Source organism: Megalobrama amblycephala, linkage group LG11, assembly GCF_018812025.1.
Source record: "Megalobrama amblycephala isolate DHTTF-2021 linkage group LG11, ASM1881202v1, whole genome shotgun sequence".
Lineage (NCBI taxonomy): Eukaryota > Metazoa > Chordata > Actinopteri > Cypriniformes > Xenocyprididae > Megalobrama > Megalobrama amblycephala.
Genome location: NC_063054.1, coordinates 31,902,711 through 31,922,717, shown reverse-complemented (window position 1 = coordinate 31,922,717; position 20,007 = coordinate 31,902,711). Strand labels below are relative to the sequence as shown.

The following is a 20,007-nucleotide window of genomic DNA, read 5'->3' as shown; positions in this document are numbered from 1 at the left end:
TGTCAGGGCAACTTTGGACACAGACGCTGCCGACGTGAGCCAACCCCACAGTCTGCTTTCATCACCACTAGTTCGTCGGCTTCGGCTTGGTGTGTTCTGGCCTTAACAATGTTAATTCTTGACATCAACATTTGAATTTCCTAGAATTCTTGATATCTGTAATTGTATTTTCACTAGTGAAATGTCACTAAAGACTGCCATTCAAATTCAATTGTTGATATCAAGAACTGATTTCTTACTAGTTGAAATTCCAATTTCACATATCAGAAATACAATTCTTACTAGTAAAAATTCAAGAATTCAATTGTCACTAGTTGATGTCAGAAATGAAATGTCAGTTCTTGATATCAACAATTGAACTGCTACTAGTAAAAATGTTCATTTTTGATATCTGAAAATGTATTTCTGATATCAATATAATTTCAGATATCTAAAATGGCTTTCTTACTAGTAACAATCACATTCATGATATCAGAAACTAACATTGTCACTAGTGAAAATCAAATTATTGATATCAAAAATTAAAATTTTTACTAGTACCAATTAAATTTTTGATATCAAGAACTGACATTTCAATTAGTGACAACTGAATTATTGATATCAAAAATTATTATTTTTACTAGTAAGAATTGTATTTCTGATATGTGAAATTGGAATTTCAACTAATAAGATATCAGTTCTTGATATCAACAATTGAATTTGAATGGCAGCCTATGGTGACATTTCACTAGTGAAAATACAATTACAGATATCAAGAATTCTAGTTTGTACTAGTGGAAATATAATTCTTGATATCAAAAATTAGCATTTTAACTAGTGAAAATTGAATTGTTGATATCAAAAATTAACTTACTAGTGGAAATGTAATTCCTGATATCAAAAATTGCCATTGTTACTAGTGGAAATGTAATTCCTGATATCAAGAATTAGCATTTTAACTAGTGAAAATTGAATTGTTGATATCAAGAATTCATATCCTGAGAATGAATAAAAGTCAAAACGGCTTGCCATACCTTGCGGTGGCGCATAGTAAACGCTTGATCATTTGACTTAATTTTATTTTATTACTTTATATATAACACTATAGATAACGATCCTATTGTTATATTTGTTTATTATTTGAATAATTCAATGATAGGCTATATTATATAAATTTTTTTTTTAAAAAAACAGGGGGCACGCGCACGTTTAGGTCTACACGAATATTTAGCAAAACCAAACTTCTGCTGAAGTAGTTTATGAACATCCGCAATTTCTTTACATTTTGTTTTAGCATTACTGCTTAAACAATATGCCTATGTTTGTTTGTTTTTTAAACAGTGCCTATGTGAGACGTTTTGTGTGCACTGGTTGCGTCACGAGGCTCTTTCTACATTTTTGTATGCCTATTTAAGCTACAGATCGCCTCGAATTGAAAAGAACAGTCACGTACATCCATTTGCACTGCAGTCATAATTGCGTGTTTTTTCCCAAACACAAGGAAAACTCATTCATTCCCAACAGACGCAGACTTCATTCAAGTAAAAACAAGCGCTGCAACCCTTTACGGATCCTACTACAGCAAAGGCTTAGCTCGTAATTACTAATTATCTCCTGGTGACGATGCTTGGTAGCTTTCCAATAGCGAACGACTGGCTTGTGAATATTACGTTTGTAATGATGACGTGGCCCCCTTTAGCTCATGAATATTAATAGCCCCATGCCTTCACCATAGTAAGATTCGTAAATTAGTTCACTGGACTGCTGGATCTTCTGCACCACATCCATCCGATGTAACCCACAGCCAAGTTTGCCGGCTCCGCATACAGCATCGGAATTACTGAATCCTGCATGCTCCTTTCCGTGGACCTGATGCAATGAGTGCTTTCACTCATTTTTTTGAATCCTTCGAAAATGGCTTGGAAGAATTATTATTTTGCCGTCTAATTTAAAACGCATATTTTAATATTCGGTGCGGTTTTTTATTAATTCGTTTTTTTAACTGGTCACTGAAGCTGCACATGACCATGGATCCTCCACCGACTTCAGAGAAATCGCATCTCATCAACGAAAGAAATGCCAAAATATACTCCTTAAAACTTAACAGGTAAAATTATGTATTCGTCTATTTCATAAAGACCTATTTATCTATTATTAGGATTATTATTATTGTCAATTTGCATTGTAGATATTAGTGTGATTCGAAAATACATGGTCTGGAAATGTGCACAATTAATGATGGAAAATTGATTAAACTGTATGTTGTGAAGCATTTTATGAATAAAATAATAATAATAATAATAATAAAATGCCAATTTAAAATATTTAGGTCTCATTGAGAACAGAAATATTTTGATATTTGATAATTATCGATTTAATAATCTCAAAAAATCCCTTACAACATGACCTGTCACAGTCTGATATTTCCACATTGTGACACTGCATATGCGCCAATCTTAGTTATCTATTCTGAACACATCTGTTAAGCATGCAGTGCGTGAGATGCTTATATTTTTATTTAAGAGATTCATTTCTATGCATGAGTTCATTTTGGACAGTATGAGCAATGGCCTCAGGGAACTTTAGTGAGCAAAACGAACGTAATATGACTTCCATATGGAAATTACACACGATATAAGCTTTTCATTATGTTTCCTTTGAAGCAATATATTCAGATAAAACATTAAAAATATTGCCCTTTTCCCTTCCTCTGCACAACCTAACAAAATGATCATATAAAGCAAGAAGGTGCGAGAAGAGTTTCAGCACCATGGACAGATGCACTTGAGTTGTCAATATGAAAAAGAGCAAAAAAATGATAACCCATACATGATACACATATCATTATCAATAATGTTTTTAAATATTGTGTCATTTAAATTTTAGGCTACAGCTAGTTTCTGGTAGAAATACATTTTCGATTTTCGTCAGGCAAAGAAATATGTTAGGCTACTCGTCAGCATTTATCATGAATAACAGCTACTAAAACATCATAATTTGCGCCGGACATAAAACCACACATTAATGCGTTTTAAATAGAAGTTGAAAATATTTTTAAATAGCTTACACATATTTGCGACATTGAGGATGTTGTCGAGGAACAGAACAATGATGTTCAATTGAATCCGATAGCCTAACTGTCTGCGACAAAATTAATAAAAGTGCAGCAGGAGTTTCCACAACCGATTGTGCAAGTAATAATATTGCCGTGGAAGTCGTTTCTGCATTAGTTGGATTGTGGTCTTGAAGGAGAAAATGAGGAGAGCTCAGGATGCATTTTCTGAAGCTGCTGAAACAAATCGGCTAAAGGTTCACTTATCTAGCTTGGTGACACATTACATTAATAAAAACGTTTTGCACATCATGGCATTGGTGGTATCAACAGGTCAACTGAACAAACGTCGAAGGACATGAAAAAAAGGCAGCTGAGAAGATGTTGTGTAGAATTGGATGTTGTTACTATACCTGGGCGGTATTCTGTTAGCCTATATGTGACCCTGGACCACAAAACCAGTCATAAGTAGCACAGGTATATTTGTAGCAATAGCCATAATACATTGTATGGGTCAAAATGATCGATTTTTAATTTATGCCAAAAATAATTAGGATATTAAGTAAAGATCATGCTCCATGAAGATATTTTGTTAATTTCCTACCATAAATATATCAAAAATGTATTTTTGTGAGTGGATATGAATTGCTAAGGACTTCATTTGGACAACTTTAAAGGCGATTTTCTCAATATTTAGATTTTTTTGCACCCTCAGATTCCAGATTTTCAAATAGTAGTATCTCGGGCCAAATACTGTCATTTCCTAACAAACCATACATCAATAGAAAGCTTATTTATTCAGCTTTCAGATGATGTATAAATCTCATTTTCAATAAATTGACCCTTATGACTGGTTTTGTGGTCCAGGGTCACTTGTAGTAGTGCTATATTTTTCAAATTGAAAATCTTTAAAAGTCTTTAAAGAGAAGAAAAGGGAGAAATGCACGTGCTGCGCAGTGATAAAGGTTTGATATTTTTTTTAACTGTTATTATTATTATTATTTATCAACCCTCATAATATAATGTTAAAAAAACTATGTATTAATTTAAACACAGATTTCACAGTTAAATACGTTATTTGGATATTCAAAATGCTCGTCATTTATATCAATTACAGAAAATCACAGCACAACACATTGTGTTGATCCAGTGGCGTGTATGCTAATGATATTAATGTGCTCAAACCAGGGCCCTCATGTCATGCTCTGCTGCACTGCCACTGTTTCAGAGCGGAAACCTCCTGCCAAACTGTAACCATCTCCATATGCACCTTACCACAAAAGATGATATTTTATGAATTTAAAAAAAATAATAATAAAATACGAACAGAGGTGTTCGAGGAGGAATGTGAATTCCCTCATCAAACAGATTATAAATGCTGTTGAACCTGCGTACTCATTAAAATAGATCGATATGCTATAACCGACATTACACAACACAAGTGATCAAATAAACCACATGATAAAGTTAATATAGGCTAACTAATTCCTCCAGCAAATGTCAACTGACAGAGTAGCCTACACAAAACACCATAATATGGTCAAAGAAACTAAAACAATGCTTTAAACATTAACTAAACAACATAAAACAAACTAATAGGCCTATTACAAATTAAGAAGAAACGTAACTTAGTAGGCTATATAACCAAATGTGATGCTTCTAACAAACTTCTACATTGCGTTTTTACTTGAAAATACCAATAATAATATAATAGCCTAATATAATAATAAAAAACTATAATAATAAATCAAATTTTAAAAATGGTTTATTGTAAAAATAAGTGATGAGATAATAATTTTTTATATTTTTACATATTTATACGCTATTTTGTAAAAGCGGTATATTCACCACACATTTTTATTGGCCTATATTCCTTTTCCGAAATTAGAAGCAGAAAAAAATAACTTGAAAAATGATTACTGCGTTTGCATCCCCATTTGAATAAAAATAAACCAAGCCAAACTGAGACACGCATCCTAATTTTAGCACACTTATATTACTATTGTATTTTATTAATAGTCAACGCTGCAAATTAATAGCCGATTATAAAGCAAATAAGTAGAATGCAGGCCTAATTTCATACAGTATCAGATTAGAAAAACAAATCTCTGTATGCTTGTTGGACTATGTGACCAAAAAAAAAAAAAAAAAAAAAATCATCCAGTGTATCATGTCTGTGTCCCGGTGGGGTGATTAAACAGACGCCGTGTTTCACTCGACTGCCTCATTTCAGCAGCAGCGCGCGCGTGATGCAGTTTCTGGTTATCTCATGCGCAGCGAGATTGCGCTTTCCGCCCCATTAGTCCCATCATAGCGTCTCTCTCATCAACACATAAGACAGAAGGGCCAAAAACGACCATGTCAGCAGATTTAAACTCGGGCTGATCTGGGTGCTCATGGAATGCTTTGTACACAGTATTTCCCCGACACAAAGCACTTACACGATATAATATTTTATATAAAACTTATATATGCATATGTATGTGATACATAGTTTTTTATTTAAATATAATATAATATAATATTATATATATACTGATATATATACAAAAACACACACGTAAACTTACTGTAAATTCCAGTGCCTGAATTGCTGTATTATTATGGTTTTGTTTTGATTGCCCTTGTTTTGTTTTGATATCCATCCATCTCCAAACTGCTTATCCTCTGTAGGGTTGGACAGGGATGCTAGAGCTTATCCCAGTGTCTCAGGCCACAGACGATTTACATGATATGATGTTGTCAAATTTGCATCCTTTATTTCTTGCCTAACTCCCTGATAGGCTAGCAACTATAGGGTTATTAGTATGTGTGTGAAGGCTGATTTACATGTAAGAGTTTTTGAAGTCATTGAAATGGTGTCATTGTACATCATGCTTTGTTCTTATAGTGAATTCTCAGGTTCCAAAGAAAGTTGTCCAGACCTGCCTTTGGGAAATGGTGATATGGCTGGTGCCATTGAGCTGAAGAGGCCTGTTGGAACTCATTGCCATGGAAAAAAAGCAGCCCTCGACGAGAGCCATGAGAAACTCATAGCAAAGAAGAAACTGTACATCGCCTCCATAGTCTGTCTGGTTTTCATGATTGGAGAAGTTATAGGTAAGAACACTGGGTCTTTTTATAAAAAGTATGGGGTTTATTAAATAATGAAGCCAGAATTTGTTTAAGAATTGGCATAAATGTAACATTACTTTTATATAGGCTACAATAAAATCACTTGTCTTACACTTGTATATAAAAACCAGCCATTTATTATTTTGCTTTGTCTTTGAGTGCAAAGTGGTTCTGCACAATAAATGCTCTGACTGCATTTCACAACTAAGTAAATGATGGGTTAAGCAATTTGTCATTGTAGCATAAAATTACATGACACAACCAATCCTTGACTCATCTATAAAATGTGATAAGCAGGCTTTTCTGTGCTTTGTTCAGCCTGTACAGCACTTTTTTTTTCAGCATTCACAAGTGCAATACTTTAAAATATGTATGACTCATTCTTTCTTTTAAACAACAAAAGATTTATGCTGTGTAAGCTTTCTCAAAAAAAACTATTTGCAACTATCTGTAATGTTTTCAGAGTATAATAAAATAAAGAGATAAATAACATTTATAGTGAATGCTCTATGGTGGATTATGAAGAACCTTTAACATCCATGGAAACTTTCCATTGCACAAAAGTTCTTTAGATTTTAAAATGTTCTTTATACTAAGAAAAAAGGTTATTTTAGGAACTGAAAGGTTCTATGGAGAAACAAAAATGGTTCCTCTATGGCAGGGGTCACCAAACTCAGTCCTGGAGGGCCGCTGGAGGGCCGCTGGAGGGCCGCTGGAGGGCCGAGTTTAGCTCCAACCCCAATTAAACACACCTGAACCAGCTAATCAAGATTTAACTTGGCATACTATAACCAAAGCCACTGGAAGGCAAGCCTGCAACCTTTAGCCAAAAAAGTGCAACGGCTAATGCTAACACTCCGCCCCTGGCGGTATGCAGGGAAGGAGACCAGAGGCTGTTTTTTGAAAGGATGTCAATGGATGAGAGGCTTCAATATGCTGATTAAACAGCTTTTGTGGGGAAATAGCTAATCATTTAATTAATCGACAGCCTGTTTTCCAATCTTCAGCATGTTTTACACTAAACAGTACTTTCGTTTTGGAGCTAAACTCTGCAGGACAGCAGCCCTCCAGGACCAAGTTTGGTGAACCCTGAAAAAAAAAAAAAAACTGGAACCATTCATTTTAGCAGTATACATCTCTTACTCAATTCTTCTTCTCTGCTGCCCTTGCAGGTGGTTATCTAGCACACAGTCTGGCCATTATGACTGATGCAGCTCACCTTCTGACGGATTTTGGCAGTATGATGGTCAGTCTTTTTTCCTTGTGGATCTCTTCAAGACCACCCACTAAGAGAATGAACTTTGGCTGGCACAGATCAGGCGAGTTCATTCCATCTCAATCCTGTCAAATGAATTTTACATACATTGTTGATGCTGAAAATGTTAAATCTAAATCATGCCTTTAAAATAAAGAAACATTTCACCCAAAAATAAAAATTCAGACAATTTTACTCACCTTCATGTTGTTCCAAACCCATGCATGTCACTAAGGAGAAATGTTGAAGAACTTTTTCCGTACAACATTAGTTCATAGGGACCACATCTGGATGTCAAGCTCTAATACCAACAAAAGAAATCCGTACAATTTATGTGCAATATTCTTCATCTTCTGACGTTATAAGATAGCTTTGAATGAGAAGCAGGGTGAAATTTAAGTCATTATTTTTGTGTGAACAGATTTAAGACTTTGCAATATTCATATAATGCCAAATCATATTTGTTTATCAGAGATTCTGGGAGCCCTGGTATCTGTAATGTCCATCTGGATCGTGACTGGGGTGTTGGTGTACCTTGCCATTGAGAGGATAGTAAAAAATGATTATGAAATTGAAGGCCGTGTGATGCTCGTCACCTCAGGTTGTGCAGTCGTGGTCAATATCATGTGAGTAGACAGACATGAGTTGGCATGAACCAAAGTTGAGATAGTCTTTAACTTCTCTATTGTGACGTATATCCGAGTGAAACAGCTTCTCGAACATGAATTGATTTTGTCCATCGGGAATTGATTGGATGGATGTGGTTTGTGATGTCAAGTGAGTGACAGGTTGTCCCGCCCTCACGCCAGTAAACACATCATCAGAGAAGAGATGTCATTGCAAGAGGGAGGAGAAGTTATTTTTATTAAAGATTACAAGCGCACATGAATTGAAAAAAATGATGTGCATGGATAAATAATTTCCAATAAATTCTGCAATATTCCATAAAAAAAATAAGAATTGTCAATTTGGATTTAATGGTGACTTTAACATTGGAATAACGAGAAGCTAAAGTAGTAATACTTAGTTTTTCAGGCAAAATGGTCATATAAAATCTCAATTATTAGAAATAAAGGCAGAATTCAGAGCTTTATTAAGGAACATACAGATACTGTACAATAAGATCTTATTTTCTATTCTGTTGAAGACTATAGGCTACAGCTTTAAAAAAAAAAAAAAAAAAAAAAAAAACAGGACTGGAATTCCGATAAATTCATATGCTTTTGTTTGCATTATTGTTTATATTCCAGAATGGCCTATATTCTACACCATTCCACTACCTTCCACAGTCACGGTTCAGGCTACCACAAGATTGATGAGAATGGGATGAGCCCCGTGGGCCATGGCCACTCCCACAGCCTCCTGAGTAATCATGGGAACACCAGTGTCAGAGCAGCATTTATTCATGTTTTGGGGGATCTCTTACAGAGCTTTGGAGTGATGGTGGCTGCCATTATCATCTACTTCAGGGTAAATGAACACTAACATAAAGAATCACCTTAAAAATGTCTTACCTTTGTCCAGTCCTTAAAGACACTATAAAATGGCATTTACAGTGCAATTAACTTCAATTTTCCAATTGATAATGTAAATAATGGACTTATAAATAATGGAAAGTTGTTCCTTTTAGAGGCATTTATATAAGCAAAAGGGTCAATTATATAGTCTTTAAATACTTTGTCTAATTTAATGGCGGCATAAAAGATTAATGAACGATATTTATATTTATTCATTATAATTATTTACACTACTGTTCAAAAGTTTGGGATCAGTAAGATTTTTTAACAAATAATATAGATATGTTACAAAAGATTTCTATTTAAAATATTTATATGCTGTTCATTTGAACTTTTTTTCATCAAAGAATCCTAATAAAATGTATCATGGTTTCCTTTAAAAACATTAAGAAGCAGAACTGTTTTCAACATTGATAATAATAATAAGAAATGTTTCTTGAGCAGCAAATCAGCATATTATGATTTCTAAAGGATCATGTGACACTGAAGACTGGAGTAATGATGCTGAAAATTCAGATTTGACATCAGAGAAATAAAAAAATAAAAAAAATAATAATAAAATCTTACTGACCCCAATTTTTTTTAAGTAATCAAATCCCCATGATAAGGAATTGGACACTGATTTCTTTCCCCAACTCTTGAAAGCACTTCAATGGAGAATGTTTCTTCTGATATCTGAAGTCTAATTCAATTTGACACTTTGCAAAAAACCATCTGATTTTGTTCTTTAATGCATCAGTACCTCCTGTTCTCTATCCAACTTCTAACGCAGCCAGAATACAAAATAGCTGATCCCATTTGCACTTTCCTCTTCTCTGTGTTCGTCCTGGGCACCACCATTACCATTCTAAGAGATGTCTTCCGCATTCTCATGGAGGGTAATTTTCACATTAAATAATTTACTAAATTACAGTACTATTACAGTTGCATTATTCTCAATGACTTAAAAATATGCATGCAATGTCAATGTCAGTGTATTTTTTAGTAGTGATAGTACACATGGTGTAGCCTAATATTCTCTATTTAAAGGTGAAGTGTGTAATGTCTGCACCCCTAGTGACACCAAACGGAATTTCCAAATAACTTTCCCAAACACAATCCAGTCCTATAAAAGTCAAAATAAATAAATAAAGTAAAAAATTGCACACATCATCTTTAAATGCAAACTATGAATCCCCTCTATCCTTGTAAACTCAGTGTCATGTGTCTGTGTTCAGGGACACCCAAAGGAATAGAGTTTAATTCAGTGAAGGAGGTGCTGCTGTCTCTGAAGGCAGTGAAGGCCATGCATAGCCTACACCTGTGGGCTCTCACCATAGGCCAGAGTCTGCTGTCTGTTCACATAGCTATTGGTAAGTTTATTAAATGACACTTGCTTCACAGCTCAATTATATTGTTATTATTTTAATGTTCATTTGTCAAGTTGCTTATGCAAATTATTCATAATATTTATCTAAATCTATTGAACATGTTATTTGGTACAAAAATTTCTTCATGCATTAAAATAGCTTGAATGTAATGCTACGCTTTTGCTTCATTTAGCCTAATCAGCCGATCTATGAATATGCTAATTAGCCCCGCCTCCACTCACTTGCATGAGATCAGAGATCCATTCGGTAAACACTAGACAATGGTATCGCTCTTTACAATGTTGGGCACATAACAGTAATTAATATGATTAGCCATTTGCTTGACTACATTATCAAACAGCAAATATTGTGTTGCTGCTAATGTTTCACAAACCATGTTCCCATTCGTCATTTGTCAGACAGCTCCCTTCTAAAAATAAATCAGCATCCTTACAAACGCTTTGAACAACTCAGAACATCAGTGGATAAAGGTATATAGTTCATCATAACATTTAATTTACATCATATACCCGCTATATTGCTAATTTTTCATATCAACAGAAAAATATACTAACCTGGCTTCTCTTGAGACTCCCCTGCTTCAGAGCGGTCATAGTTAATGATATGCTAAAGCCCGCAGGCACGTTGACGTGATTGGTTACAAGGTAGTTTGTGACATATGAAACACCAGCGATTTCAAACCGCGTTTTTGAAACGGACTTTAAATCACTGCAGTTTTAGGGTAACGTTACGCTTGCACGACAACGATATGCTTAAAACGGATTCGTTTTTCCTTTGAGTTTTTCCGCGTACAGCCGACACCATCAAAACGATCCCCATTCATATGAATCCGTAAAAATGACTAAAAACGCTGTATTCTGCTGCTTTAAACATTACAATGCTCATGATAACTTTCATTAACTCTACAACAAGTAAATCCACTTCACCAGCTAATTATTCTTTGACAGAGATGCCATAGAAATGTACAGAGCTACCGCAAAAATGGAAGTTCAAAGACAGTATTATAAAGATGGCGGCGCACTTGTTTCTCTGGCACATAATGCGCATGTGCATGACGTCATCATTTTCACAGATTAGCGTTTTTGTTGTTTACACAGAGATCGTTTTCAAAAACTTGCACTTTGAAACTCATTTTCATTCAAAAGTTTGCTCAAATACTACATAGATTTTTAAATTAATATTTTAACTGCTTATTTTGAGGCATAATTTGAAATGCGCCGATTCATGCTGCGGCCCCTTTAAATCGCGCGCCCTCCGCCCCTTCCCGAGCTCTCGACTCTATCACTGCATAAACAAAGTTCACACAGCTAATATAACCCTCAAAATGGATCTTTACAAAGTGTTCATCATGCAGCATGTTTAATCGCGTAAGTATGGTATTTATTTGGATGTTTACATTCGATTATGAATGAGTTTGATAGTGCTCCGTGGCTAACGGCTAATGCTACACTGTTGGAGAGATTTATAAAGAATGAAGTTGTGTTTGTGAATTATACAGACTGCAAGTGTTTAAAAATGAAAATAGCGACGGCTCTCTTGTCTCCGTGAATACAGTAAGAAACGATGGAAGTTCAAAGACTGTATTGTAAAGATAGCAGCGCGCTTGTTTCTCTGGCACATAATGCGCATATGCATGACATCATCGTTTTCACAGATTAGCGTTTTTGTTGTTTACACAGAGACCGTTTTCAAAAACTTGCACTTTGAAACCCATTTTCATTCAAAAGTTTGCGTTTTCAGACCACCAAAATGCCGTCATATAAATGAATGGTCAAAACGCATAAAAAGTTTTCCGTTTTTAGTTGAAAACTGTGTCGTGTAAACAGAGAAAATACTCAGCAATGGTGTTGATATGAATTTGCACATGGTTTGTCTTTAATCACATTAAAAACGTCACATAGACATATAAACAACATTAAAAACCTGATTTTCACCACAAGGGGACTTTAAATGATATATCGGTCAAATATCAATTTGCATGTAGCCATTTATCAATTAGAATTTTATCTACATTTTTTGTAAAAGCTTGATGTTATAAAAACATCAAGCTTTTACAGTCATAATTATTTATAATACAAATTATGAAGTCTTTTTGACCATTAGTTCAAAAACACAGAAATTAGTTGACATAAGGTATATGTTTCTGAATTCTAGGCACAAATGGCATCTAAGAATGATAATTAATCCTTCTGAATTTCGTCTTTTAGTTCATTTCAAACATGTCAGATGAACATACAAGCACAGAATCGTATATTTAGGCTAAAGGAACCTGTTTTTTCTTCATTTTAGAGGAGAATGCTGACCCTCAGAGCGTCTTAAAGGAAGCCACTGAACTCCTTCAGACCAAATTTGGCTTTTACAGCACAACCATTCAAGTGGAGCCTTATTGCGAGGACATGATCCACTGCGCCCAGTGCCAGGACCCTATGGACTAAGTTGTCCAAGTGCACCGGTGAGGGGAGGCTGCCTGATTTAAATGTATGCACACATATTAAGCTTCATTGAGGGTCCAAGTCAGAAATGGAAACACTGTGCAAATGTATCATCTACATATCATTACGAATATGTACATGCCAAATGCATTTCTATCAACTACCGAGGAAATAAAAAAAAAAGAGATTTCACACTGTGCCATCTTAAAAGTGCATCGGTTTATGGGAGGAATAGCTTTAAAATGAAGTGGTGTGGTTTAGCTTCACATACTGTAGGCAAAGATAAAGTGAACCGAGCGGCAGAACATAAATATGAGGCCTGGAGGCATCACTGTGAGCCTTTTTATTGTGACTTTGCAAGGCTTTGCTTGGGTGGTTGGCATCGTACATTATTGCAGGAGTGTACTGTAATTGCCTGTCCGTGGTCTTGGGAAGGGTAAAAGATGGGTATTGACGTGACTTTCTTAAAAACAATTAGAATGGGGTTTATTATGTCACAGCCAGCCTTACGTCCGCTGTCAGCACGGTTCTGTAATCAATGTGAATGTCCGCCAAACTGCGGCATGGTGTTGCAGGGCTTAAAAAGAGATTCTGCTCAAGTGTAATTATGGATTTTTTCGGAGATCCCTCACTAATGTCTTGTTTCATGGTACAATGCTATTTGCAAAAGCAAGTGGGTGATTAACTCTGTTCTTCCTCACTGGCTGCGATAGTTAAGGACCTGTTGTGGTTTTTAAGCTTGGCTTCGTGCAGCTTTTGAAAGAACAGTGGAAACCAAATGACAGATGAATGAACTAAGAGTGAATTGTGCAAATTTAATTACTTTATTCCAATTTCATGAGCAGAGACCAGAATAAGTAAAACATTTAGAGGTTATCCTAACAAATTCTTTTGAGTGGTCTTCTGAATCAACCAATGCTGTGAGTTTGGGGCTGGACTATCTTTGATAAGCTGTTTAGCAGTGATTTGGCTATAGTTGCATCCCAAATGATGCACTAAACACTATGCACTTATACACTGTGTACTTATGCACTATGTACTCATCCATGTAGTGCATGAATTTTATAAGGTTATTTTGTCATTTAACATCGGAGTCTGACAGCCCCTTGCCCTCCACTACATAATTAAAGCTGGGACAGTTGAGTGCATGAAGTGTCCAACATTTCACGCTTCATTTTTTCTTTTTATTTTAATGCATCATCCGGGTATTTAAAGTGTACTTTTTCTTTTTGGAATTTTCAGTGTGAATGCACTACTCGCACTATTTATACTTAAAAACGTCATAGAATAGTGCATAAGTACGCAAATTGGGACACACCTTATGTTTGGAATAGCATGCTATTACTACTTTGCTACAATTACTGTATTGTGTGGACTACCGTTCAAAGTTTGGGGTTAGTAATTTTTTTTTTCTTTTGCAGCTTTGCCATTGCAGGAATAAATTTCATTTTAAAATCTATTCAAACAGAAAACAGTTATTTTAAAGGTGCCATCGAATGTTTTTTTACAAGATGTAATATAAGTCTAAGGTGTCCCCTGAATGTGTCTGTGAAGTTGCAGCTCAAAATACCCCATAGATTTTTTTTAATTAATTTTTTTAACTGCCTATTTTGAGGCATGATTAGAAATGCGCCGATTCAGGCTGCGGCCCCTTTAAATCGCACTCTCTCCGCCCCCTCCCGAGCTCTCGACTCTATCACTGCATAAACAAAGTTCACACAGCTATTATAACCCTCAAAATGTATCTTTACAAAGTGTTCGTCATGCAGCATGTCTAATCGCGTAAGTATTGTATTTATTTGGATGTTTACATTCGATTCTGAATGAGTTTGATAGTGCTCCGTGGCTAACGGCTAATGCTACACTGTTGGAGAGATTTATAAAGAATGGAGTTTTGTTTATGAATTATACAGACTGCAAGTGTTTAAAAATGAAAACAGCGACGGCTCTCTTGTCTCCGTGAATACAGTAAGAAACGATGGTAACTTTAACCACATTTAACAGTACATTAGCAACAATGTTAACGAAACATTTAGAAAGACAATTTACAAATATCACTACAAATATCATGAAATCATGGATCATGTCAGTTATTATCGCTCCATCTGCCATTTTTCGCTGTTGTCCTTGCTTGCTTACCTAGTCTGATGATTCAGTTGTGCACAGATCCTGACGTTAATACTGGCTGCCCTGGTGTAATGCCTTGATCATGGGCTGGCATATGCAAATATTGGGGGCGTACACCCTGACTGTTGCGTCACAGTCGGTGTTATGTTGAGATTCGCCTGTTCATCGGAGGTCTTTTAAACAAATGAGATTTATATAAGGAGGAGGAAACAATGGAGTTTGAGACTCACTGTATGTCATTTACATGTACTGAACTCTTGTTATTCAACTATGCCGAGGTAAATTCAATTTTCAATTCGATGGCACCTTTAAATTGTAACAATATTGCACAATATTACTGTTTTTATTGTATTTTTGATCAAATAAATGCAGCGTTGGCGAGCATGGCCCGTTCACACCAAGTACGATAACTATAACTATAACGATAACTATTTGTGTTCATACCAACGAAAGATAATGGTCTGTTTATTCTAAGCTCACGCGCTGGTTACAATGCTATGTTTTGAGTGAATAGCTAGTGTAATCGATCTAAACTAACAGTGAATTTACCTGACGAAGTCAATTTAATTTAATAAAAACAACGTCTAGTCTTTTTCACTGCAACTTCAAAGGAAGCTAGACAGTGTTGTCAAAACTAGCGCTGGATACCTGAGGTAATTTTATCTTACACTGTTTACTAGCCTGCCATATTTCATTAATACTTCTCACCATTTATTCAGAGGGTATGACTGATTGTTTTCCATGTATCCATTTTCTTTAAAGTATCCTTAAAAAGGGTGTTTAACTTGTTAAACATTGGTGTTTTTTTCTGGACCTCAGCGATTAACTTCTCCGCAATGTCCGAGCCCTTAAATTAGATTGGATTCTGATTGGCTGTCAGTGTTTTATCGTTCAACAACTGGAAAAAAACGTTCTAAAAGTGATCCCAGCAATATCTTTCTCTATATCATTATAGCTGTGGTGTGGACAGTGCTATTCTTTTATATTTAGAACAATTTTTAGACATATTGTTATAGTTATCATTCTTGGTGTGAACAAAAAAAATCCTACTGACCCCAAACTTTGAACGGTAGTGTTTGCTATACACAGTATGCAAATATCTGTGTGTACAGTATAATTGACGAAATGTGCATTATATCACAGATGAAATTGTGTTGGGTACTGTATATCATTTCCATGACTTATTATTTGATCAGTCTGTCAAAATGATTTAAAATGCAATTTAAAATTGCATTTAGATGATAACTGGACGCCACTTGCTGATTTATACATGCAATTTAATTAGTACTAACATACTAACTATACTAATACATTTATGTATTTATAGAATATACACTTATATTTCATACCTGACTCATTATTTGAACAAACTGCCAAAAGAAGACATTTACACACAAAATGATTAAAAAAGGAAAACCAGTTGTATATTCAGCACACACTGCACAGTATTCAATAAGCTGCTATTCCAAACATAGCCAGTGACTAATTTGTTTGAACAATGATAGATAAGGAAGGGGAAACCTGTTTGAAATCAATCATTAATTTTGCAGTTGCATTGGGTGGTGACGTGGCGCTGGTAGTGGGACAGAATTTACACACTTCACCTTGAAGGATGCTGTTGTGGGTCACTCTGGTTTGTCAAAGTCAATCATGCTACAGTCTATACATCCTCCATACGCTCATGTCTTCAGGCTGTGTCTAGCTGTGGTCTGTGCTGAGGTATAGGGAAACAGAATAGCCTCTAGACACACACACACTTTTTGCACAGGATTTCCATCTCTGATCTCGGTGCCGCCACACTGCCGCAATGACTCTAAGACATTCCAGCAAGTGGTGCAACACATTTCTCATGTCTCTGCAGTTCAACACGGAGGTCATGGCTGAAACATACAATAACAAAGCACATGGTTTCCATTTTCACTGCAGTTTTCATTTAAATTGTTTTTGAAAATTATTATTTTGGTAACAATTTTCAGAGCCCCTAAATGTGCACTAATGTTCATTTACATTATATGTGAAGATTTTATATAAATATAACACTGAATATAATTTGAGACTAATATAAGACACACTTGACAGATAATTATTGTGTTTTAAAGCTTGCGTGTACTGATAAAATGTAGCCATTGTGATCTGTTGTGGTGTTGTGAAAGAGTTTCAAGGGTTTGCTTGCATGGTTGCTTTGTTTGTTTTTTACGTGTCTGCGATTCATATGGCCATTAATCATAATTGATCAATCCAAGGACCTCGCAATCTCACTGAAAGACCTTCATTAAATTCTATATTTTGTCTATTTGTTTTGATAAAATGAATATATATTTTAAAATTGAATATCACAGTCATTTATAAGAGAGTGCGAACAAATTATAATATGAAAGGACCAATGCATAAGCAGTATATTTTTGATAATGTTGGTGGGTTGGTGTGCCAAAGTTCTACATTCTACATCAAATTAAATATTTGGAGCAATCACAGTGATCTACAGTGAAGTAAAAGACTATTTACTCTTATTAGAAAGTCGGTCATTCCTGTTATACTGAACTATTTCTATTAAAGCGTTTAGCAGGCTTTCAGAAATATGCTCTAGCCACATTTACAGTAGACACGTAAAGGGATTGTTCACCGAAAAATGAAAAATAGCCCATGTTTTATTCACCCTCAAGCCATCTTCTTTCAGACGAACACAATTGGAGTTATATTTAAAAATATCCTGGCCCTTCCAAGCTTTATAATGGTAGTGAATGGGGCTCAAGACAAAAAAGTGCATCCATGTATCATAAAAGTAATCCATATAGTTCCAGGGGTTGATAAAGGCTTTCTGAAGCAAAGCGATGGATTATTGTAAGAAAAATATCCATATTCAAAACTTTATAAACTATAATAACTGGCTTCCGGCAACGGCCGTACGTGAGTCTAGTTCCGGCAGAAGAGTGAACTTTGACTCGACGAACGTGGAAGAGCAGAGGATAGTGCAAAACAAAACACCAGTCAAGAATTAGAAGTCTAAAACAGAAATGTTGGAGCATTTCAATATAAAAGAAGAGTAGCTTGAGTTTGTTGCCCAGCCCTATTTGTTTGAACCACGAGTGAGGCGTTTACTCTCACCTAAGCTTACGCTACTACTACATCCTGCGTCATACATCGGGTCAGAGGTCACTCTTCCTTTGGAACTAGACTAGCATGTGGCCATTGCTGGAAGCCAGTTATTATAGTTTATAAAGTTTTAAATATGGATATTTTTCTTACAAAAAGCCATTGCTTCACTTCAGAAGGCCTTTATTAACCCCCTGAAGCCATATGGATTACTTTTATGATGGATAGATGGACTTTTTTGGGCTTCAAAATCTTGAGCCCCATTCACTACCATTATAAAGCTTGGAAGAGCCAGGATATTTTTTTAATATAACTCCAATTGTGTTCATCTGAAAGAAAATAATCATATACACACCCAAAATGGCTTGAGGGTGAGTAAATCATGGGATAAATTTTCATTTTTGAGTGAAATATCCCTTTAAACTGTATTTAGGCATCTTGACATCACTGAGAAACAATCAATGATCAGATAAAGTAAAACACATTTTATAGGATGTCATAGTCACATAACAAAAGAGTGGAAAACACCCTCCTGGTATTATTTTCTAGAATTGGGAAAAGTCCAAAAGGCTAGTTTGAATATTGCACACGTAGCATCACAACTCAAAAGATGAGATGAACGTAATGAATCCAAAATCAATTTCATATGCAGGTGCACTCAACCTAACGAAGGCTTCGAAATTGATAGCAGAGCATGAGATGGTACATCATTGGTCATGTTTTTGACACGTTCTGCATTTTGTGTCGTGAACTGAAAGACATTAATGTTGTTCTGTGGAAACTGTAAATAATCTACATGATTATTTTCGTCGTGCCTCAGATTTGTGGATGTGTATATAAATTTGCTTCTTGTATAAAGTTATCTGTCTATAGAAGTACTGTGTGTAAATGTTTTACAGTTATCCTGTATGTGACCACATAAAACCACTATATAAACAGAAATTAATGATGGATATTTAATTTTTACATGCTTTTAATTTTATATGTGTCACATAACGTGTATGATTTTTGTAAGCTGTAATAAAATCATTTAAATCAAAAACTTTCTCCCACATTAATAATTACATCACGAGTTGATAATTAGTGGTACTGTAAAGCAACTTTATCTAAAATGATGATGAAACAATAAAATTACACTTCAGTAGCTGTAAACAATTCAGAAAACGGAACAAAAGAAACATAATTTACAAAGCATGAATATTCACAGATAAAACATCCCAAATCTACTAACCATATACAGAGCCTCACAGTGAGATTGGGATATTTAAATCAACACACTAAATTGAAATCCACTACAGACGTAAACAGCACCTTTATAATAAGCTTCCTTATTTAATCTCATCAGAGTGACCACAGCAGCATTAATCTGACTGGCACCTCTCCAGATTCCCATCACTGGAGTCGATTATATTCACTCACACGTAATTGAGGTCATGAATTATGAGGCGGATATCAAGGTGCATCTGATCTTAATGACTAACGAATGAGTGCTATTGGTTTAGGGACAACATTGACTCACGTGCAGACTATCAACAGACTCCATGATGCCCCTTACAACTCTGACTAGACCTGAGTAAGAAGAATGCACAAGCCAGAAAAGAGGTAATATAGACTTTAAATGAGGGTGGGGAAATAATAATAACAACAATAACAAAATGTGACAATCTACTGACCCTCATGTCGTTTCAAACCTGGATGACTTTATTTCTTCTGTGGAACACAAAAGGAGAAATACGGAAGAGGATTAGGGCCAAGCAACAATAAAAAAATAAAACCATCTCAAGATTAAAGTTGTTAAATTTCGAGAAAAAAGTCGAAATAAAATGTTGAGAATAAACTCATTAAATTACGAGAAAAAACGTGTTAACTTTCAAGAAAAAAGTCGAGATAAAATGTTGAGAATAAACTCGTTAAATTACGAGAAAAAAAAAAAAGATAAAATGTTGAGAATAAAGTCATTAAATTACGAGAAAAAAGTTGTTAAATTATGAGAACAAATTCGTTAAATTATGAGAAAAATGTCGTTAAATTTCGAGAAAAAAATCGAGATAAAATGTTGAGAATAAAG

General features: G+C 35.1%; 1 protein-coding gene across 1 annotated transcript; it reads left to right on the top strand.

Annotated features, from left to right (window-relative positions):
- The first annotated feature begins 1,704 nt into the window (after nt 1–1,704).
- On the top strand, nt 1,705–12,758 carry slc30a2 (solute carrier family 30 member 2). Its single transcript, XM_048207451.1, has 8 exons — nt 1,705–2,086; nt 5,922–6,130; nt 7,318–7,464; nt 7,873–8,026; nt 8,651–8,870; nt 9,690–9,795; nt 10,135–10,269; nt 12,577–12,758. The coding sequence occupies exons 1-8, from the start codon at nt 2,001–2,003 to the stop codon at nt 12,720–12,722; spliced, it is 1,203 nt and encodes a 400-aa protein (XP_048063408.1). The 5' UTR covers nt 1,705–2,000; the 3' UTR covers nt 12,723–12,758.
- Nucleotides 12,759–20,007: the final 7,249 nt, after the last annotated feature.